General features: G+C 35.1%; 1 protein-coding gene across 3 annotated transcripts in view; it reads right to left on the bottom strand.

The window, feature by feature from the left end:
* The window catches only part of LOC138708144 (dynein axonemal intermediate chain 3-like), a 61,269-nt gene that overhangs the window by 24,591 nt on the left and 13,262 nt on the right, over nucleotides 1–23,416 (bottom strand). For all 3 annotated transcript variants that reach the window (XM_069838374.1, XM_069838376.1, XM_069838375.1), the window contains 4 exons: nucleotides 22,707–22,835; nucleotides 13,595–13,834; nucleotides 5,758–5,902; nucleotides 1,554–1,676 (listed from right to left, as the gene is read on the bottom strand). In XM_069838374.1, the coding sequence (XP_069694475.1) occupies nucleotides 1,554–1,676; nucleotides 5,758–5,902; nucleotides 13,595–13,834; nucleotides 22,707–22,835 (637 nt within the window). The remainder of the gene's footprint in view (nucleotides 1–1,553; nucleotides 1,677–5,757; nucleotides 5,903–13,594; nucleotides 13,835–22,706; nucleotides 22,836–23,416) is intronic.

The raw sequence follows: 23,416 nt of genomic DNA, 5'->3' as shown, positions 1-23,416 counted from the left end.
ATCGAAAGAGTGGTAGAATGGAGCGAACACTAGAGAAGGACGTGATCTGGTCGAGAGAATCCAAAGTGTGGAAATGTGCGCGAAATTCTTATTAGAAATATGTGAATGAACTGTAATAAAGATTAGGGTGGTAGTATTATACAATCGACTTGCAAAACGAATAACAGTTAAGACTAATATGTGTCAATAGGATGCCCCAGATACTGACTGAAAAAATGAGAAAATTCGTCTGTTATTACGCGGTTACAAATGAAGGGACAAAGCTGTAATTGTAATACCAATAGAACGAAGTTCTAGTTCTAATAGTTAAGGTATAGTTAATTAGAGTACCTAAAGGATTAATACATAGGACGTCACTATCATGTACTGGGTGTTCAGTTCAAAGTGTGTCATGGCTCACTGTATGTCGTCATGTGGCTAGCCGATGAGCCTAGAGAATTCAATCTTCCTACACTTCCGCAGAGGCATACTACCTATGTGCTAGAGAAGTTGCCTAGCATGTATAGCGTTCATTCAGAAGAGAACTTTCCGATACGTACGGTAACGCCGGTAGTGGCAGGAATGTGAACTGTTTGGAAACACGTACTGAGGTGTTTTTTTCTTACTGTCGGGATATGGGGAGAGGGTTAAGACGATTACTTACGTACAGTATTTGTTGACATTAACTTCGACGGTCAACATGGACACGGAGCATTGATTTGTGTTGTGGAATGTTGCAGTACGCAACCGATGATAACAAATAGGCTGCATACGACTTGCCCGCGCAAAACACAGTTCGAAAGAGGTTATGGTAGCACACAGACCGTACAGACCGCCATCTGTTGCTACGACGTTCAAGTTATACCGTACACGTTCTCAAGTTCAGATTGAACGCCTTGATTAATAGGCAACTTCTCTGACATAAAAGCTGAAACTCGCTTCAAATCGCTGACTCACAACAGTGACGTCATGACACACTTTGAAATGAGCACCCAGTATATGCTTTGACAACGGTCTGTAAATATAAGTATAGTTATGGTGAGTACCTGTATACAGCAATGTGAAGGTGCACCATTACTTGTATGATTTTTTTGATGACATTAAATATATATCGTATCGTATCGTATCATATCTCATATCATATATCATATCATATCATATCATATATCATATCACATCATATCATATATCATATCATATCATATATCATATTATATCATATCATATATATTATCATATCATATCATATATCATATCATATCATATCATATCATATCATATCATATTCATAATGTATGAAGGAGAAGTGAAAAATGATTAAATGTATATATATTGTTTATATTATATATATTATTTTATATATTATTTTATATATATTATATATATTATTTATATATATATTATTTATATTATTATTATATTTATATTTCATCGTATGATTAAATGTAGCTAATTTGCTTTATTTCAAAACATCGTTCTTAAAAATAAATATTTTCACCAAAGTTTCCTGCAGAGAAATTAATAGAGGTGTCAAAACTATAATGCAGTACATAAAAATAACATACTGTACTCACTCTCAGAATTAACTACATCCCCAGGATTGAATTCATGACCTTGCCATGTAGCTTGCACCACTCCTCCCTCCAGGGTTCCAATGTATAACTCAGTCTTTGGAGAGTCCCTTGGTTTCTGAAACTCTGTAAAAGTTGTTTTGTTATAGGTTATGCACTAATTTTATGTCTAAAAATACTGAACAGTTTCTTAGAGGAATTGATGATTTGCATTGAACAACACTTCTGCACAATTTTTAGTAAATATTACCTATGATTGTTTATCAATTTTGTTATGTAACCATGCAGAAATTTACCCATTTAAAATATGCCATATTTACCCGCGTAATTTTCCCTCTTTTCTCCTCAAAATTCGGAGGTGGGAAATCGGAAAGGGGAAAAATATGCGAGAACTATGAAATATCGAAATTAATCTGGTCATAAATAATATTAAACAATTCATGTACTAATCAAGCAAATGTTTAATACTAAATACCTACAAATAAACCAAATAAACGTACACTTTCAGCAATTGAGGGATGCTCTGCAATAACAAGTTATGTGTAAGGAGTGGGTTTTTGGCAGTAAGTAAAAGTAACATTGTTTTCATTAACAAAGAAAGACCTTTGCAAATCTGCGTTTTTGAATTAGTATTATTGATGGTATATATGTGTAAGATTCATGTATTAATCGTCAAAATCTCGTTACTGAATTTGTTATTTTAATAATAATAATAATATTAATATTTATTTATTTGTCAGAAACCAGTACATTAACAGTAAAAATACTCCGACTTACCTTGTTATTGCTGTCATAAGATACAACTTGTCTTGTTATTGCAGTTATACGATACACTTGCCTTGTTATTTCATATGCATTAGAAAATTGCTTAATGTTATGTTTTATTTAACGACGCTCGCAACTGCAGAGGTTATATCAGCGTCGCCGGATGTGCCGGAATTTTGTCCCACAGGAGTTCTTTTACATGCCAGTAAATCTACTGACATAAGCCTGTCGCATTTAAGCACACTTAAATGCCATCGACCTGGCCCGGGATCGAACCCGCAACCTTGGGCATAGAAGGCCAGCGCTATACCAACTTGCCAACCAGGTCGACTAGAAAATTGCAGATTTTTTCTAAGGTTGCTAAATGTAATAAGGGTTAAAATATAATACACGAACATAAAATAATTTAAGAGTTGAACTTTATTTTCACAATACAAGTTAAGTATACATGATACAAGAAAATAGAACTTGTGTATTTTCTTGTATATCCCAGTACTTTTAGGTAGTGGGGAAAAAAATTGTGACTTCTCAAAATCAAATTAAATCCAAAATAATGGCACCACCTTATGACTATTGTTACAGTATTGCTTCCAAAACGTCTTCTTCACATTGATTTGATCACTTTACAAGGGAATATTTTATATCATCAGTTAGTATTCCAGCTCGGATTCATCACATTCAGAATCCAGTGCTTCTGACCTATGTGCAGCTTCGAAAAATGATGATAGTACTGCTTGCTCCCTTCAGTGACATCTGAATGTTAACACCGACACTAGAATTCTCTACTGTCTACATAACGAAACTGTGACATAGTCATTTTATAAGCTGTACATAAGTAGTAAGACATTTCATACTCGCCACTTATGTGATGGAACAGCAAGATAAGTGCATTTGCTTTGTATTTCAATTGGTGGCAACTATACCGAGGTATGTGTACATACTTTGTTATTGCAGAGCACCCCTCAATTATGGACAATTCTGTGGCTTTCCTTTGTACCGCTGTACATCAATTCAAGCTTCACAAATTAAGGAGTTTTACATTTAGTAAATATGAATTTCTTTTTTATTAATTCCACATTTTAAGGAGCCAGTCTCTCATTCAGAGGATCGCAACTTCAAATCTCCAAAATACCATGCATGCTTAACAATTTAAAATACATTACAAGTTCCTCTACACCTACAATCATTAACAAAATTCAAATGAGCTAATTCTAATCCATTTAGATCATTGCAATTTTCTTAAAATAAGCCAAATTACATACTACTGTGTTCTACATTCTACATCTAAGACCAGGGGACCGCACTAAAATAATGTGAGGAAAAGTGAGGCCTTATCCCAAAGTCTGGGAAACACTGGAGTGCAATGTAGAACAGAATAATAAATGAAATTCTGTATCATTTTAAAAAGGAAACAATAGAATCATGTCTTCATTTAATGCAAAATAGTCGTATGTTTACATGTTCACAGAAAAGCTTTAAAAAACTAAATAGTAATATTATTATTTTATGCTCAACCATGCCGAAATGTAGTAATTATATACCTGGTAGCAGCCCTTTAATGGATCTCATTAAAGTACACCTATTCATTAAAGTTCAGGTGTTCCACCCATCAGAAAATACCATTGTAGCAATATGAAAGCACAAGTATCGATTATTCTCAGATATGCAATCGAAAGACAACTAGCGCGAGATTAGACAAAGCCTTTCACAAAACACATTCCCGCAAATTCATTTCGCCAATTGGACAATAAATCACCTATATTTGAAATAAAGTCAGTTCTGTTACTATAATGATTAGCGTTAATTGTAAATAATATTCAAATAAATTCAATTTGTCATTTCGTTTTTCAATGTGTAATTCAATTTCAAGGTTATATCACGATTAATGTTTATTTTACTCTCTAGATTATATCAAGGTCAATGTCGACATTTGTTTCTCGGAAAAAATCAGGTATTGCACAAGGTCAGTTCCGCTCCTCAGCCAGATAAGAATAACATGAATACTTATGAATAATTTCAAGTTAGAAATATGGTCGAGCATAAAAAGTCGTATGAAACTTGCCTATAATGGTAATTAAGACACTCGTATGAAACTTATGAAACTCGCTTGCGCTTGTTTCATAAACACACTCGCATCTTAATTACTACCATTACAGGCTCGTTGCATAATGTACTATTGTTAGCAATCCTCCATTAACTGCTCTGCAGACACTCAGGGGGCCACGACCCACCAGTTGAGAATCACTGGTTTATGCTACACCCACGATGAGATGAGATGGAGATTTGTTGCGATGCCACAGAGGAACAGGAGCTCTCAGAGAAAATTCTTGTGTTACCTGAACTATGGGCTTGCCCAAAAGAAGTTATAAATGGGGGGTACACCAGGGATGGAACCCAAGTCCACAGGATTATAACTCCTGTCCTCTAACCACTAGGTCACCATGGTGGCACACCACCATTACTGTATTTGAATGTGTATTTATCATAAGATAGCTAAATTGTATTTCTGATTATGGTCATTTCCTATAATATTTGCACATTATTTTCATATTTTACTATATAGTGCCTTTTGTAACAACTTCTCAACATTTTTGTACTACTTTGTATCATTTCTGAGAAGAAAACTGCAATGTCAAAAGAAAATATATAAAAATATGATATGATATATGATATGATATGATATGATATGAGATATATGATATGATATTATATGATATATGATATGATATGATATGATATGAGATATGATATGAGATATGATCTGATATGATATATGATATGATATGATATGATATGATATGATATGATATGATATGATATGATATGATATGATATATGATAAGATATGATATATTTCGTCACAGCACTTCTTTGCATGTAATGGTGTACCTCACATTTCAGTATCCAGTGCCACCATTAACATATTATTACAATAACACATTATTTGCAGTACACATCTACATAAATACTCCCAATTACACTATATACCTTTTTTATTATTTGGTCAAACTCCCCTTCAGTATTTCTCCTACATTTCATTTGCTATTCTCTAGTTGTTCCTTAATCCTAATATATCTAATATTCTATACCACTTTCACACCCCCTTTATCCTCTAACTACTATTCACTAAAATCTCAATTTCAATTTATCTCTATAAATTATCATATTGAATTATTTGTCCTATTTGTTCTTTGACCTTTTCTCCTAACTTTCTCTTATATTCATTTACTGTTCCAACGTTCAAATGTTAGTACTAATTTTATGCTGTCACTTGTTCACTTCTCTTAACCCTTTCTATTTTCTCTCATTCCTATTTGCACTCACTTTCACTTCATAGCAACCTCTTTTTCATAGAGCATGATACCCATCATTACAAATTAGATGTTATTTCTTTACTAATTGCTTTTTCTCACTATTATATATAAAAATATTAATTCATTACCTGGTTTGTACGAAAGTCTTTCTGTCACACTCAGCTTCCTAGTGAAGTCAATTGGTGTCTGAAGTCTGTAAGTAATGGGAAATGCTTCCACTGCAAGCACCTGGAGTGGCATACATCCACCAGGAGCAAGGTTTTCTGCAAGAAACTGATGTTAATTCAAAATTACCAGCGATCCAAATTCAATTACACAGTTTAAATAAAAATAAAGGGTCATTTGGAGAAATGGTAGCATGTTTCAAGATGTAAAACAGCCTTTAAATAAAGCTCAACAACAGTGAAAAATGTTTTTAGACCATATTTGTTGTATCTAATGCAGAGTTAGTCCTGCACAGTGGCGTCGCGATCTAAGGCATCCTGCCTAGGACTCGCGTTACAGAATGCGAGCTGGTTCGAGTTCTCACGGGGGAAGAAATTTTCTCATGAAATTTCGGCCAGTGTATGGGACCAGTGCCCACCCAGCATCGTGGTGCACTTGGGGAGCTACGATAGGTAGCGAAATCCGATAGTGAATGCCAGCTATAACGGCTGGAGGGATCATCGTGCTAACCACACGATACCTCCATTCTTGTTGGATGATCGTCTACCTCTGCTTCGACATGTGGGCGTGAGGCCAGCAGCTGGCTGGTCGGTCTAGGCCCTTCATGGGCTGTAGCACCACGGATAATGCAGAGTTAGTGCTAAATTTGATTCTAAAATCCGTCTCTCTACTAATCCTCATTTGGGGAGGGGGGGAAGTAGTATTTGAAATTTTATTAACAGTTTTGGTGTAGTATTCCATGATTACATTATTTTGAAATGGGTTGTTGAAATAATGGAATAAAAATAACTTTAATACATTCATGTCTCCATAAATCTCTTCCACAGTCCAGATTGACGATTTTATCTCCTATATCCCAATTCCTTTAAATTTTACTTAAAAATCAATACATTGAAAGCTGGTCATACACTCATCAAAATTGGGCCTGAAATCTGTGCTGCTTCTCAAGGGAAATGTAGATACAACCTTCTATAATGACTACCCATGATACAAACGGAAAAAAAAACCTGAAACATGGAATTACTACTGCTACAAGAACTGCAGTATAAAGGACATACAAATATAAATGGGTCATTTGCAAAATTTGTATAACAAATGGACGACTGAGAACGTCAAAATTAAAGTACTATTTAGTGCATATTCTGCATGTATTAATATAATGCAATGTCTCTGCCATAGTAATCAGCCACTGTACACTCACCTTGCTTTACAGCACTGTTTTGAACGATGTAACAGACATGACACGGAGTAACAGATCTGGCAGGTAACCGTTGCTTACGAGATTACACAAGCTGGCGCATAGCACGATCGAGAGTAGGTCTCTGTGAGTCATGACAATTTCTGCCGCTAGGTTCGCCTCGCTGCCCTAAGAAATGATGAATAGTACCATTACAAAGCATTGTGTATCGTGAAAATAGTTCGATTAATTGTGCATTACTGATTGAGTACGAATATTATAAATATGCCAAGCATATTACAGTGTTATTTGAAGTTTGTTCAGCTAAGTTATATTCGAAAATTGGCAGTTATCCGTCACAATTCTAATTACTTTAAATCCAATATCTTCCACTACTTTTAGGGCTTCCATAGTCAATTTTGCCAACTCATCTCCGGTTAAATTGTGTGTAAAATAAAATGACACTGGTATTCTGCACTTTGTAGACAGATCCTTGAACAGAATGCACAGCAATTTATTGGCCAGCTTATTTTCAATCCCAATAGCATTTTTCTCAGTGTCTGTCATTCCTATCAACATATCCAAATTTCTGTCATACATCAATTTCGGTTTAATACTCATTTCGTCAATAATGAGAGATCCAACTTTTTCATTTTCATGCTCCAAGGACTTTTCCTCTGCAATTAGCCGAGCCTTTATCAAAGTGGTGACACCTGTTTCTCCTTTTGAGTGACCAATATAAGTTTTTAACGTCTTTTGATGGGGTAAGTGTAAAATACCCAAGTTTCTTAGTAATCTATAGCCGGTAGATGACCTGTTAGATAGCAATATGCAGATTTTCAGTGTGTTTTCATGAAATGTACACTTTTGTTTTCCGAAAGCCTGAATTTGTTCAGTCAAAAAGCTTGCTTTCAAACTACCTTCTTTAGCAGCTTCTTTTATTTTGGTAAGTTGCTTTTCAATTCCTTGTTCTTCCATCTCCTTTTGTTTCTGTAAACTCCAGAGCTTGCTTTTTAAATTACATATTGTCTGTCTTAGTTTTCCAATAAGCTGATTTTGTTTCCAAATTGTCCTAGTAATTTCTTTACGTTGTAATGTAACAGCTTTGGGAATTTTTTTACTTTCAATTGAGCACTGTGTGGCCATAGTTTTTTTATGTGCTTCATAGATTTCTTCAATTGAAACATTTGCTTCATTGAAAGCTGATGTACTATGTTCAACATTGGGTTTATTTTTCTTAGCAGGATGGATGTTATTCACCACTTCTGTTATCCTTCTTTTGTTGCGTCTACTTATGTTTAAAACATTTTGTTTATGTTTTGGAAAATCATCAAAGACGGATAGTACCACATTAGGAAGCAAACGTTTTAATGTTGTGCTAATGCTAAAATCAGCTTCTTTGAAATGTCTGCTGCAGACACGCGATTTCTTGTTTGGTGTCCAAAGAGTCCTTGGTTTGTCCCCTTCGCGAGAAATGGCTACACACCACTTCTTTCTTAGTCCTTCATCTTGTGGAAAACAATAAAACGAAAAATAACATTCTTTATTCTGGTTCGATTTGCACAATGGCACACAGCAGTAAACCATTTCAATCACACAAATTACAGGCTAACTTCCTAATTTAATAAATGCTAATTCAAAATATATTTACACGCACTAAAATACTACAGCGTTTACTATTACTATGCTCAATAGATTAATCAGTAGGCCTATAGAAATGTTTTCACCACTGCAAGAAAAAATCGCGCAATAATTATACTTCTCAGTTATTGTGACGTTCGTATTTTTTTTTTAAAGAGAGGGAAAAGTTAGGCCTTCTTGCAAATGCTTAATTATGAATTCAAGGAAATTAAAGATAATGCAGTATCTTAATTAGTTGCAATATCTTATTTAATAACAATATTAATAATATTAGGTGAAAAGGGTGTGCGTATATGTAAGATGTCAAGTTAATTTATTTCCGGAAATGTTTGGTGTATGAACTGAAGTACAGAGCAGACAGTTCCTCAGTTTATATGTAATATGTTTTAATATCGTGGTGTTAAAATCGATAGTTAAAAAATGGGAAGATGATAGTAGAATTAATAACATTGCAATTTATGGTGTTGAAGAGTGCAATCATGAAAAAGGAATTGATACCGGTTACGTGGTGTTAGAATTATTAACTAAGTATTTCAGTCTAAACTTGGACATAAGTGCGATAAATAACGCGTATAGAATAGGTAAGGGAAATAAAAGACCAATTATTGTGAAATTGAACAGTTACTTTATCAAAGAACACATCATTGCCAATACGCATCAACTCAAAGGCACAAATATATTCATACAAAATGACTTTGCAAAAGAAATTAGAGAGAAACGAAAGAAGTTAATTCCAATATTAAAAGAAGCTCGAGGGAAAGGATTTAGGGCAACTTTAGTTAAAGATAAAATGAAGATAAACGGAAACATAGTTAACGTAGAGTCCTTAAATAATCAAAACATTGAGGATTTATTCAGTTGCGGTAACAAGAACAGAAATAAGGAAATAGAGACTTGTGGAAATAGAGCATCATCTACACCACACGTAAACAGAAGAAGTGCATCACGAAACAGGAAGTCTAGAAGCGTAGAGAGGACTAATAAGAATAGTAACTCATCAAGTGGGCTGAAGAAATCAGAAATAACAAATAGAAGAATTGATGAGCTTACGGGAGTGAATGATATTAGAGCATACCTAAGTAAACTAGAGAACACTGTTTTCACAGATCCCTTTAGAAGAAAGAAGAGTGAAGAAGGAAAACCTAGTATGGAAGAAGATGCTGGAACCAGTGAAGATGCTGTTTGGAGAGCTGAGGCACAGACTGAGAGAACGACCAGTGAGGGTAGGCTGAGGCGCGCAAGTGAAAACTCAACAAGGAGAAGCGATTGTGGATCAACCGGCAAAGTCAGCACAAGTGAAGATCAATTTATAAGAATGCCACATGCCGTTGGTAGTCCGGGGTGCGCGAGAGGAAGTGGTACAATATGGAGGAACTGTGCGTTACCGACCGATGTAGTAGGAGAAAGTGACGAACAGTTATTAAGAGGTAAATTGACAAATAGAAACTCTATCAGAAATAAAGTAGATTCAATCAAAACTATAGATACTGAACGAAACTACCTACTAAGAGTTAGGCATCAGCAAAGACTAAATTTTCCTAAAATTAGAAACACTTATTATTAATTAAATTAGATAAGCAGACAGGTTTTGAAAATAAGATAGAATTACGTCAAGGTTTTAAAATAATAAAAATTGAAAATAGAGAATTAAGGCAGTTATTAATGTATTCAGATAGCTATATTATTTAGTAAAGGTTCAGAAGATAATTTTGACTTTATAAATTGCTTTACTAATATGTCTTAATTTCAATAATAATGCATTTATAATAAATTTAGTAGGCATTATAATAGTAATTAATTGATAATGAGTACATGCGACACAATAATGAAACTAAATTGAGGTTGATTATGTAAGCAACTTGTCAAGTTTGTTTTTTAAGCAGGTATGCGGTAGTCTTCATTGAAGTTACGCAAACGTTTCTGCTGACAAGGAAATATTGTAAGAAATAAAGACAACCTACATATAGAATGTATCGAGTCAGCTAATTCAGGTTCATGACTTACAGTATGTCGACATCTGATCACCTAATTGGAATAATAAGTTATTATTAAAATAAGACCTAAATAATTACAATTAAATTGTGAAAAGGAGCAGAGAAAATAAGGTTTAATGTCTTAATGGTTATCACGATTGGTTTAAACATGCACTAAAACCAGACGTAAGTGCAAGTTTGAACCAATAAATTATTGAGATTTGCGATAAAATAATGAGTCTAGGAAATTGTATATTTAGTATGTAGAACTACATTTGTTTATAGATCTTTTGTTATATTATTAAGTTTTGTACTTGTGAACTATATCAATAAATCAATCAATATGTCAATCAATATGTTTTAATATCAAGAATGACAGCCTTTTATTGTAATATAACTGAGGAGTAGAAGTTTGGAAATTACGTCTATTGTCCATAAAATATTGTACGAAGCATTTAATAAGCAATGGTGAGTCCTTTAAATGTCCCAAATGTCAATGTCATTTTAAGTGTTCTGCTATGAACATTTAGGGCAGAACAGCGCTCCGAGCGGCGGAATTGGCATTACAAGGGAACCACTTCAGACTCGTTTTTCAAGCGCTATGTGCCAGCTTGTGTAATCTCGTAAGCAACGCAGGTAACAGACATGGCAAAGCAAACATAAGCATGTGCTAATCTAAATTTTTTTTGCTTAAAAATCTTCAAAATAGCAACTTAACTACTGCACATGTGCACTATTATGTCCTCTTGATCTTGACTTTATATGCTGTTATTTGTGGAAAACACAACACAAACAGATCTGACAGAGTAAAAATGCACGCTTAGACTAAAACATAAAGCAAGAGTATGACACACAATCTCGCCAAATCAAAATGGGTGAACCTAGCAGTACAATCAAAATGACTCTTTGTGCATCATCTTGGCTTGTGCTGACATCTGTGGGATTTCTTTTTCAACTGTGTATTCATAGGAACAGAATGGTGTAACAGACCTGACTGACTTACTGGACTAGAGTAATTATTCAATAATATTTAAGGAAATATAAACTCAGACATAAATGAATAAGTTTTCAGAATATCAAATGTTTCTTTGATTTTTTCCTCAATCACATTATTAAACAAACCTTTATCTGGACATAATCATGCTCCATTTTAAAAACTTAACTAGTATGGACACAGCATCTTAGCTGTATCTATGAGAATTTTATTTTATTCTCATGAAATATTTCGCATGAAGGAAATAATTCTTGTGACGTTTACTACATTAGTATTGAAACTACTCACTGTTACGAATTTATAACTCTATTGTTATAAATGCAATAATGGGAAGAGTAAGAATTGATGGACGTCATTTGTTATACAACTTCTGCAAATGACCCAAATACAACTTGTCATATCTAGAGCAGCTGAAGGTCGTCTGGGAACTGAGTTTTAAATTAATAATTGTAACTAAAGCTCTTCAACATTAAATCCAGACATTTCAGATGGGCAAGGCATGTAGCACGTATGGGCGAATCCAGAAATGCATATAGAATGTTAGTTGGGAGGCTGGAGGGAAAAAGACCTTTGGGGAGGCCGAGACGTAGATGGGAGGATAATATTAAAATGGATTTGAGGGAGGTGGGATATGATGATAGAGACTGGATTGATCTTGCTCAGGATAGGGACCAATAGTGGGCTTGTGTGGGGGCGGAATTGAACCTCCGGGTTCCTTAAAAGCCAGTAAGTAAGTAAGTAAGTAACTAAAGCTCTTCTCTTGAGATAAAATTGAGGTGAACTTATAACTGACCACTCCTGCTCAGAGTTCCACAGCCAATAAAACAAGAATGATCTCCTATATCAAATGTCGTCATGGCATGTTATGGGGATATTTTTCGACATTGCTACTAATGACATACCAAAAGTCACATATCTACAGAATCAGTTTTCCATACAAGGATATCTCATAGATCTAAACAAATAGCTTACTCCATAGTGAAACTTCACATAAAATTGGAAACCAAAATTATGAATGATTACAGACTTTAAACAGTAGCCTACTTACTTACTTACTTACTTACTTACTTACTTACTTACTTACTTACTTACTTACTGGCTTTTAAGGAACCCGGAGGTTCATTGCCGCCCTCCCATAAGCCCGCCATAGGTCCCTATCCTGAGCAAGATCAATCCAGTCTCTATCATCATATCCCACCTCCCTCAAATTAATTTTAATATTATCTTCCCATCTACGTCTTGGCCTCCCCAAAGGTCTTTTTCCCTCCGGCCTTCCAACTAATATGCATTTCTGGATTCGCCCATACGTGCTACATGCCCTGCCCATCTCAAACATCTGGATTTAATATTCCTAATTATGTCAGGTGAAGAATACAATGCGTGCAGTTCTGTGTTCTGTAACTTCCTCCATTCTCCTCTAACTTCATCCCTCTTAGCCCCAAATATTTTCCTAAGAACCTTATTCTCAAACACCCTTAACCTATGTTCCTCTCTCAAAGTGAGAGTCCAAGTTTCACAACCATAAAGAACAACCGGTAATATAACTGTTTTATAAATTCTAACTTTCAGATTTTTTGACAGCAGACTGGATGATAAAAGCTTCTCAACCGAATAATAACACGCATTTCCCATATTTATTCTGTGTTTAATTTCCTCCTGAGTATCATTTATATTTGTTACTGTTGCTCCCAGGTATTTGAATTTTTCCCACAAACAAAAAATGGGAATGTCCAATAAAAAAAACTATACATATATCCAAATAATATTTATAGCAATTCATTTTCTCCGCATCTTTTCACAATTAATTACGACACAACAATTCAAATGGAAGGAATTTGAATAACTCTGTTAGCAATAGCTTGTGTATATGTACTCCGAAGTTTCTGTGCTTGTGCAGTGTTTTGTATCTGGGACTTAGAATATTCAAGCGGCTCATTATTTTTTCTGGTACTTTACATAAAAGTTACATTTCTAACCAGAAATGAACAAAACAATACTGCGCATTAAGGAATTACCTTGTAATGTGGCTTGAATACAGACAGTTGTTTAAATGATGAAACATATTCACTTTCAGAGTGTTTGAAAAGTGTCTTTCTTTTTCTTCTACTCTTGACAGGTTGTGACGTCCCAGCTGTTCTATGTCCTCTTGCATTTAGGTCCCACACACAAACTGTGCCATCTACAGAAGAGGTAAGAAACTGCAATGCTGTGAGTCGATTTGCTTTCAGTGGATGATACTTGCCAAGACGAGAAATCTGAAGACAAAGTAATTGGAGCACAATTTCAAAGTTAGATCTTATTCTTATACATCTTCTTCGCTACTATTATCAGACCTTATAGCTTGGTACAATTGAGTGTTCAAATAACAAAGGTAAAACCTCTGTCTTATGAACATCACATAGCTAACACAATTGAATAGCTAAACGGAAAAGCATTGCAAGTAACATTTTATTTCCTATAATGTTTTAATATAAACACGCTGCACATACTCTGTTTTACACTGTAATTAACTGTGTTTCTCTCATTCTAATTACTCGTGTATAAGTCCAACGTTTTTTCCAAAATTTTGCCATAAAAGACAGATGCTGTGAGGAGGAGGCAGTGGCGGTTCCTCGTGAGAGGGAAGGGAGGAACGTCCTCCTCACATTTTTCTTCTTTTGAAAGTAAATCTATACTAATAATAAATCTGTAAGCGAAATTTTTCTGGTAATTTTCGATTTTCCAAAAATAATTGATGTTAACATGTATAATTAATCATCCTGAAACCGAAAATCGCTTTTTTGAAATTTTTGTTTGTATGTCTGTCTGTTACCTTTTCACGCAATAATGGCTGAATGGGTTTCGATGAAAATTGGAACATAAATTAAGTTCGTTATAACTTAGATTTTAGGCTATATGGCATTCAAAATACTTTATTTAAAAGGGGGGTTATAAGGGGGCCTGAATTAAATAAACCGAAATATCTCGCTTATTATTGACTTTTGTGAAAAATGTTACATAACAAAAGTTTCTTTAAAAATGATTTCCGATAAGTTTGATTCCAGGCAAAATTTTGATAGGACTGATATTTAAGTCTGTCTATCTGTCTGTCTGGATGTTTGTTACCTTTTCACGTGATAATGGCTGAACGGATTTTGATGAAAACTGGGATATAAATTAAGTTCGTTGTAACTTAGATTTTAGGCTGTATGGCATTCAAAATACTTTATTTGAAAGGGGGGTTATAAGCGGGCCTGAATTAAATAAACCGAAATATCTCGCTTATTATTGATTTTTGTGATAAATGTTACATAACAAAAGTTTCTTTAAACATTATTTCCGATATGTTTTATTCCAGGCAAAATTTTGATAGGACTGATATTTAAGGATATACAAGAGTTTTAAAATAACAATACAATACATTTTCAACGCCGCCTCGGATTATAGTGTCGTTGTTCCGTAATTCCTATGTGCAAAATATAAAATTTTTCAGTAGGAAGAAAAAACAGATTTATTCATTCTATGGCAGTGGTACATAGGAGATCGTGACTTCTTACATTTTCGAAAGAAAGAAATATAATTACATATAGGAGATTGTATTATTTGTTGTATAACTATTTATGTTATTTAATAGAGCAAAAATCTGAAAATCGATATGTCACAAAGGAGTTATTGCAGGAAAGACATCGATGGCTATAATGAAATTAAAACAAATGACTCCGTCTATTTAAGGCGGCCTTGACGTTTATCAATATTAATACACAGAGAATATTAAATTTGTCTGTTTGTATGAAGTAATCTCAGAAGCTAATTTGGATAATTCCTTCACTATCTGAAATTTGTAGTTTCTCTAGATGGATGTAACACTACATATAAGGAATGAGGTAAGATGAAAATAGATCTTTACGCACACAAAAATTATCTTCGTACACAATCCACTCTATTAATTTGGAGTGATTTATTAAAGATGCATTCAAGACTAAGTTAGAAAAATGTTAAACAGATTATCGTTGCATCAAAAACGGATGTTCTCTGAACCAAATGATCATATTTTAATTATTTGCATGTAATAACAAATAAGAAATATGTTAAAGGAATTATCATTGGACCAAATGAGTGGTCTCTGGACCAAAATGATCGCATTTAATTACTTAGAAACAATTTAAATTAAGTAACATATTAAACTATTTATCCTTCTATCAAACACGAATGTTCCCTAGGGCAGATGTCCTATTTTAATTATGTAATTACTTTATATTTATTTCTAACAAGTGCTTTGAAATTCAAGGAAGATTCGATAATTTTTAAGTTCACAGCTATAAGAAAACCTCGGTTGATCGAGTTTTAAACGATGTGCGCTCATGTGCTGCTAGAAAACTGTGAGAAAGATGCGAGATTGTTTGTGTGGAGGAAAGTCAATCCATTCCTCCTTTACTGCAGTTAACACACATAGACAACAGTGCACTAGCGGCCAGAGAAAGAAGCAGAGTTTTAAAGCGAGTAAATGAACGGAGAGGGAGGAGATCCTCCTCTGAATCAGCGCATGGGCTGGAAATAGAAACCGACTGGTCGTGCAGCAAGCTCGCTACCGCTGCCATCTAACGATCTTGCATTCAACCAGACTAACACACATCTAGAAGGAGGCACAATAAAAACAGTTTTAATGCAACGCTATGAAAGACACCATATAAATTTTTTTTTTTTAATTATGAATCAAAAATATTATTCATTGCATTTTATATAGGCTACTATTCATGGTTTGAAACTTTCAAGGATATTTGAAAGTTAAAGTCGGTCTAGGGTGTAGAGGGGGCTAGTCTGTAACTCTACACACCTAGATAATTCCTGATGAGCGCGTTCTCGTCGCGGAGGGTGGACCTGCATTGCAGTGACAAAGTCTCATCAGGGACCGAGTATTGGCGGTATAACCATAACAGTTTTTTATTAGGGGGGAAATACCTTAACTAATCCCCAGAACAACAGGGAGGCGGTTCTGGACGCTTTAATTCTAGAATCGGGTGCAAGAGGCCAATCACCTATTCACCTTAAATTATATGATTACGTTTCCCAAGAGAATGATACCCGGACAGATTAACAGGCACAGACTCTGGCTACGTAAATGGACTTTGGCATGTGGAACTTGGAATGTACAAGGAATAAGTGGAAAATTAGTAGAAGTAGTTAAAGAGATAGACTCTTTAGAAATGGATATTGTAATCCTAAATGAGACAAAGAAAAAAGGAAAAGGGCAAGAATTGATTGGGAACTACATCCATTTTTGGAGTGGTGTACCAAAATCGGAAAGGGCTAAATCTGGGGTGGCTGTCCTCATAAAGAAAAAATGGAAATCAGGAATAATTGATTGGAAAGAGATAAGTGACAGGATAATTCACATAACTATACGCATTTATGAATCTATGGTGGATGTAATAGGTGTATATGCTCCTAACAATGATGCTTCAGGTGATGAGAAAAGAGCTTTTTATGATGATTTGAGGGAGGTAGTTGATGAATGCCTGGATGGACATGAGCTCTTGTTAATGGGAGACTTTAATGGACGTGTCGGCAGGAAAATTAATGATGACGTTGTTGGAAACTGGGGAGATGACACAGAAAATGATAATGGTAAAAGGTTGATTGAATTCTGTAAGGAACAAGAATGTGTTATTATGAATACAAAATTTAAGCATAAAGATATTCATAAATATACCTGGATAAACCCTTCCCGGAATTTGAAGTCTATTATAGACTATGTTATAGTTAGACAGCAACGGTTAATTAAAGTACAAGATGTTAGAGTACGAAGGAAGTTAGAATGTGAGTCGGATCATCATATTGTTGTCTCTAAAATTGCGTTTCCAAGAAAAGCTAAAACTACAAATGAAATTCAGACAAATAAAGAAATGAATTCCGTAAATGATACCAGATATATGGTACATTTATTACAGGAGGACAGTGTAAGATATTTATATCATGAAAGGATAAACGATAGGCTAAAAGCAGTAGAAGAGGACTGGAATGCTGAAAATCTATATTCTTTTTTAAAACAATGTGTTAAAGGAGTAGCTGAGGAAGTTTTGGGAAAGGAGGAAAAGAGTGGACGAAGGACAGAATGGATGACTATAGAAGCACTGGAAATTATTAAGGAAAAAAAGAGACTGTATCATCAGTGGTTAAACTCGAAGAGAGAAGAAGATTTAAAAAACTATAGAGAGTGTAAGAAACAAGTAAAGAAGGTTATAATAAAGTGTAAAGAAGAATCATGGGAAAAGGTGTGTGCTGAAATTGATCATTCATTAGGATACAGAAGATCTGCAGAGGCATGGAGAGCTATAAGGAGGATGAGGACAACTAATAATCCATCACCAGCCCTAAATCTTGTCAGTATGGAGCAATGGGAGAAACATTTTGAAAATCTATTAGTTGAGAGAAGAATGGAACAGCAAGTCTCTAGGTTTACTAATAATACATCGTCATATATGGAACCTATTTTACAGGAAGAAGTGAATCAAGCATTAAAAAAAGCAAAGAATGGTAAAGCCAGTGGTCCCTGTGAAGTAATGACAGAATTGTGGAAATATGGACCCCCGTTACTGAAAAGACTCATTTGTAAATTGTTTAATCAGATTTTGGAAGGTGATGAGATACCAAAGGATTGGTGTATGTCATATATAACACCTATATATAAGAAAGGAAACCGTAAAGATCCTGGAAATTACAGAGGAATTAGTGTCATGTCGTCTATTAGTAGAGTTTTTAGTAGTATTATTACAAACAGGCTTGAACACATTATAGAAGGGAAAATGTCGGAGGATCAAGCAGGCTTCACTAAAGGAAAATCATGTATGGATCACATTTTTAGTCTGAGACAGATAACTGAAAAATCATATGCAAAGGGTCAAGAAATTCATTTAATATTTGTTGATTTAGAAAAGGCCTATGACTCAGTGCCTATTATCAAACTTTGGGATGCAATGGAGGGTATTGGTATTGATTTACCAATTATTTCTCTCATCCGACGGATGTACCAGCAGTGTCAGGCATCTATTAAAGTGGGGAAGAGATTGTCTACACCATTCAGAACGAATAAAGGACTGAGGCAAGGTTGTAGCATGTCTCCTACTCTTTTTAAAATATATATACAACAAATATTAGAACAATGGAATCAGTCTTGTGGAGGAATGGGAATACCGGTTCAAGGTGGCACAATACATTCATTAATATTTGCAGATGATCAAGTGATAATGGCTCAATCTCGTGAGGATGTGAAATATATGATGAGAAAACTCCTGGATTCATTTGAAGCAGGTGGATTGAAAGTAAATATGAAAAAAACTGAATATCTTGTAGTAGGTGGAAACGGAAGAGACATCTCCTTACACCAAGGAACTATTAGAGCTGTTCAAAAATTTAAATATTTGGGGTCATATATTGATGATTTAGGGAGTTGTAACTCCGAAATAGATAGTAGATTGGTGCAAGCAAGAAAAGCCATAAGGATGCTGAATGGAGTACTGTGGAGCAGGACGATATTGAATGACACCAAGAAGAGGATTTTGACGGCGGTTGTGGAAAGTATAATGACATATGGCGCAGAGGGGTGGACGTTGGTAGAAAGTAAAAAATCTAAGATTTTGGCAGTGGAAATGGACGGAATACGACGTAGTGCCAGAGTTTCCAGATTAGAAAGAAGGAGAAATGAAGAAGTGAGACGGATGATGGATATGGAGGAGACAGTGATGGACAGAATTGAGAGACGAACTCTTCAATGGTATGGACATGTCAGAAGAATGGAGGAAAGTAGGTGGCCTAAAACTCTTTTGGAATGGTCACCTCATGGTAGAAGGAAGCGGGGTAGGCCAAGAACAACCTGGAGAGGACAGATCCATAGATTGATGAGTGACAGGTCTCTGGAAGGAGATGAATGGCTTGACCGGGAAGATTGGCGAATGGGAATACAGGGTAACCGCTAAATAGTGGAGAAACCCTCAAAAGCAAAAAGCAAGCAAGTCTGGTTTATATAAAACAAAGAGGAAGTAGTTCTACTTTAGTATCACAGAACTTTTTGACCCCTGAAATTCACTTCCATTCATTGTGTACTAGACAGGGCAACAGCCAAATTGTCAGTTTTGTACAAATATATTTGAAATTGAAAGTAGGTACCCCAAACTACATTATTTCTAACATAAAAAATTGGCCACCGGCAACTTTGAACAATAATGGTAGTATGACTTTACAAGAACTGATATTCTTCAAAAGCATGTGATACTGAACTTGTAAAATGTACATGTGGCAACACAGATCACGTGGGTGGGTGCAGTGTTCTCGCTTTCTTCAGATTATTTCCCATTTCCATTTCCGCGGTTCCGATTACGTGTTAGTAGTTATAGTCTCTTCCAACACGTTTGATGCTGTAGTGTGCTCGAAAAATGCTGCGAGGTGAATTTCCTTGTAAATGTTAATTTGTGCAATTATTCAACAATGAATGGAAATGAAAACATTATATATTTTGGAAAATTTGGGAAACTCAGTTTACAAGAACAGGTTATTGCTATACAGAAGGGAAGGCCAACCCCAATACTACCTGGTCTTACATGTATGCATGTAGGCTAATTTGTAGCATGTTTCGTTCAAGAAAGTGTCATTTCGTCCTGTTACCTTCTTTCGTCCTCTTAAGAAATACGCAGGAGCCGCCACTGGGAGGAGGAGTCACTGATGTTTTACACTACCTTGCTGAGGGAGCCGAAGAGGTTTGCCCACTACAATGCTATACAAGTCAAGATGGCGGCTATTTCTTTAGTTTAATTAAAATATATTTCGTCTCCACTTCTACACTCCTGGTATATTATGCCGTAAAACCCGGAATCAACGTATTTTGGAACAATAAAATCTGATTTCCACATATGAAGAAGATTCTTACTGTTTAAGGAATCACAAATGTTTTGATGAACTCTGAAATATTACACAAGTTGATGATACAGTAAATCACCCTTTTCTGATGGGTAAAGCATGCAATTATTCCCAAATTAAACATAAAGTGTACAGTTACATGATGCAGATAAGAAGAATATGCTTTATTTTATCTGGAAAACAAGGCATTTTGTTCCACTCAACCAAAAATTATAAAAATGTAATTACACAAAATAATTACAAAATTCATTAGTAGTACTATCATTCATCACATCAGAATGGTAGCCCTGAATCTAATAATAATAATAATAATAATAATAATAATAATAATAATAATAATAATAATAATAATAATAATGTTTTATTTTCGCTGGCAGAGTTAAGGCCATAAGGCCTTCTCTTCCACTCAACCAGCCTTAACCAATACAATACATAAATTTAAATTACAAATATTTTCACTACACTTAAAAGGTTCTCCAGCAATAATCTTCACTACACATTTATTTAAATTTAGATAAATCTATAAGGTAAAGTAGTAACTTAATTTATGAGCTAATTTAATTCAATGAATTATAATTAATTTAATATCTGAGATAGCTAGTAAAATGATGAAAATTAATTTAATATAAGCTTACTAGGACTATGTTACAGGGAGAATATATATATTTCTATTTCTATAATGAGAATATTAATGTAATTGCCATTAGAGGTTTTGTAAATCTATTTAGAGAAATTAAAGATAATAATAATAAGAATGGACAGATGTTAGTTTCATTATAAGTAACAAATATTAATCAGCAATTCATCTGTTAAGTAAGAATTTATGTAATTTTGACCTAAATGAAGCTATTGTCCAACAACCCCTTATATCACTCGGAAGCGAGTTCCAATTTCTAGCAACTGAAACTGTATAGGATGAAGAATATAAAGATGTCTTGTGGTAGGGTATAATGAGTAAATTGGTATAATGAGATCTTGTTATAATGAGATCTACTACCATGGATAAATATATAATAGGATGCGAAACTGTGGTCAGCACCATCTGGCGGCGGGGGGGGGGGCAGAAATAAGATAAGCAGCGCCCCACGTTGTAGGTGGTGAACATTAGAACTACGTGTTGGGTACATTACCCAGAGTTCTCTATTTATCCGTTCGAGATATTGCTCGAGGAGGCGAGATGGCAGACAGAAACTTGCTAATGAGTGAACATAAAGTGATACGTGTGTGTATAAGCAGTGTATGTTAAACTGTGATGTTTATGGACGTTGTAAAAATAGTGTTGTTGAATGTATTGTGAAGTAATAGTAATATAATAAATTGAACTATCTAAGTAGTTCTTGCAGACGTTTCCATTGCGCTGTACAATAAATACCCAACGAATACAATCCCAATTATCTAACCTTTTGCTTCATTTTTGTCTCTGTCTGGTTATATTTTAATTGGGTAGTGTAAAATAGATCGTCTCTTTTATCTTCCTGTTGGCCCCGGTAAGAATTTTCAGTAGAAGATGCTGTGAGGAATAAAACTGTAAATGTTTTATTTTAAATTGGGTTAGTTTTGAACATCGATGAGGGTGGGAGGGAATACTTTCTGCACAGTTTAACATTTTCGTCACTAGGTGCGCTGCTAAATTAATGGAGTAATTACTCTTTTCGCTACTTGGTGCGCTGCTAGATGTAATAATGCCCCTCCCCCCCCCAACAGGTGGCAGCAAGGTCAATTTCTACAACAGCGCCTCTAGTATGTGTTACGGGACACTCAGTAAGTTTCGCATCCTATTGTATATTCATCCATGCTACTACTATCAAATGAAAACAATCGATTATCGAAAATAGTTTGGAAAGCTGAGTTTTTTTCAGGACAATTTCTTTTTGCAATTTATTTCGAAGTTCCACAACTTGAGGGGGTTGTATGTAGCGATATTCATTAGCACACAACCATCGAATGGAAAAAAAATTGAGTAAGCTATAATGTTAATAAATTTCAAGTCACCAAAAATTCCAGTCTTAGCTAATGGGTATTCGGTTACAATATGAATAGGCAAAACACTAAGGGAAGAGAGAAGTAGCTGGTATTTGATGGAGGTCAAAATCATTACAGGATCACACAACATGAATTAATTATGTATGATGGTGAAATGACAAACAGAAGGAAAACAAGTCCACAGGGAACGAATCTTCATGTGAATGATTTATGCAGAAACATTCATTTGTCAAACAGTAAACAATATCCACATACCTCAAAGTGTGGTGAAAGCCACTTTATATCAGTAACACATCCTCTCATGGAAAATTCAAGTGATGATACTACCACAGGATTCACGTATTTGTGTCTTGTACTGGGTTTGATCCATCCCATCAAACTGTGCTGAAAACACAAACATTATGTAACCATTTGTCTGAAGCAAATTATCTTCATAAACAACAACTACAGAGTACAGTTACATTTCTACTAGTCCACCGTTGTGGCTGAGTGGTTAGCAAGCCTAACTCCGAACCCAGTGGTCCCGGGTTCGACTCCCGGTCAGGACGAGTTGCCTGGGTGTTTTTTCAGGGTTTTTCCCTTATTCCTATGGATGAATATAAGGTAACTTTATCAGGTGATCGGAACTCCACTCATCTTCGCCACTTCCTTTTCTCCCCCATGATCCTTTCATCATCATCATTCCGTTTCTGGTTTTCAGATCACTCTACCAGCGGCCTCCCGAAGCTGCTGACTCTCTCGACCGGCCTCCGTGGAATGTAGTTCAGTGATGTTGGATGGTTTCTGCAATGGCACCCGAGGAACTTGGGGGAGAAGTTTCACCTTGGACCGACAGGGGGGCCTTGGGGGAATTTTCCGAAGCAGGAATGGTATATTGATTCTGTCAGCTGTAGGGACCGGTCGTTAAGGGAGTCATGTGGTTAGGGCGGTGTGCGTAGGGGATCTGTGGCATCCAACTCATTCCA

Source organism: Periplaneta americana, chromosome 10 (assembly GCF_040183065.1).
Source record: "Periplaneta americana isolate PAMFEO1 chromosome 10, P.americana_PAMFEO1_priV1, whole genome shotgun sequence".
Lineage (NCBI taxonomy): Eukaryota > Metazoa > Arthropoda > Insecta > Blattodea > Blattidae > Periplaneta > Periplaneta americana.
The sequence above is the reverse complement of the archived record's forward strand: the minus strand, read 5'-3'. Positions and strand labels throughout refer to the sequence as shown.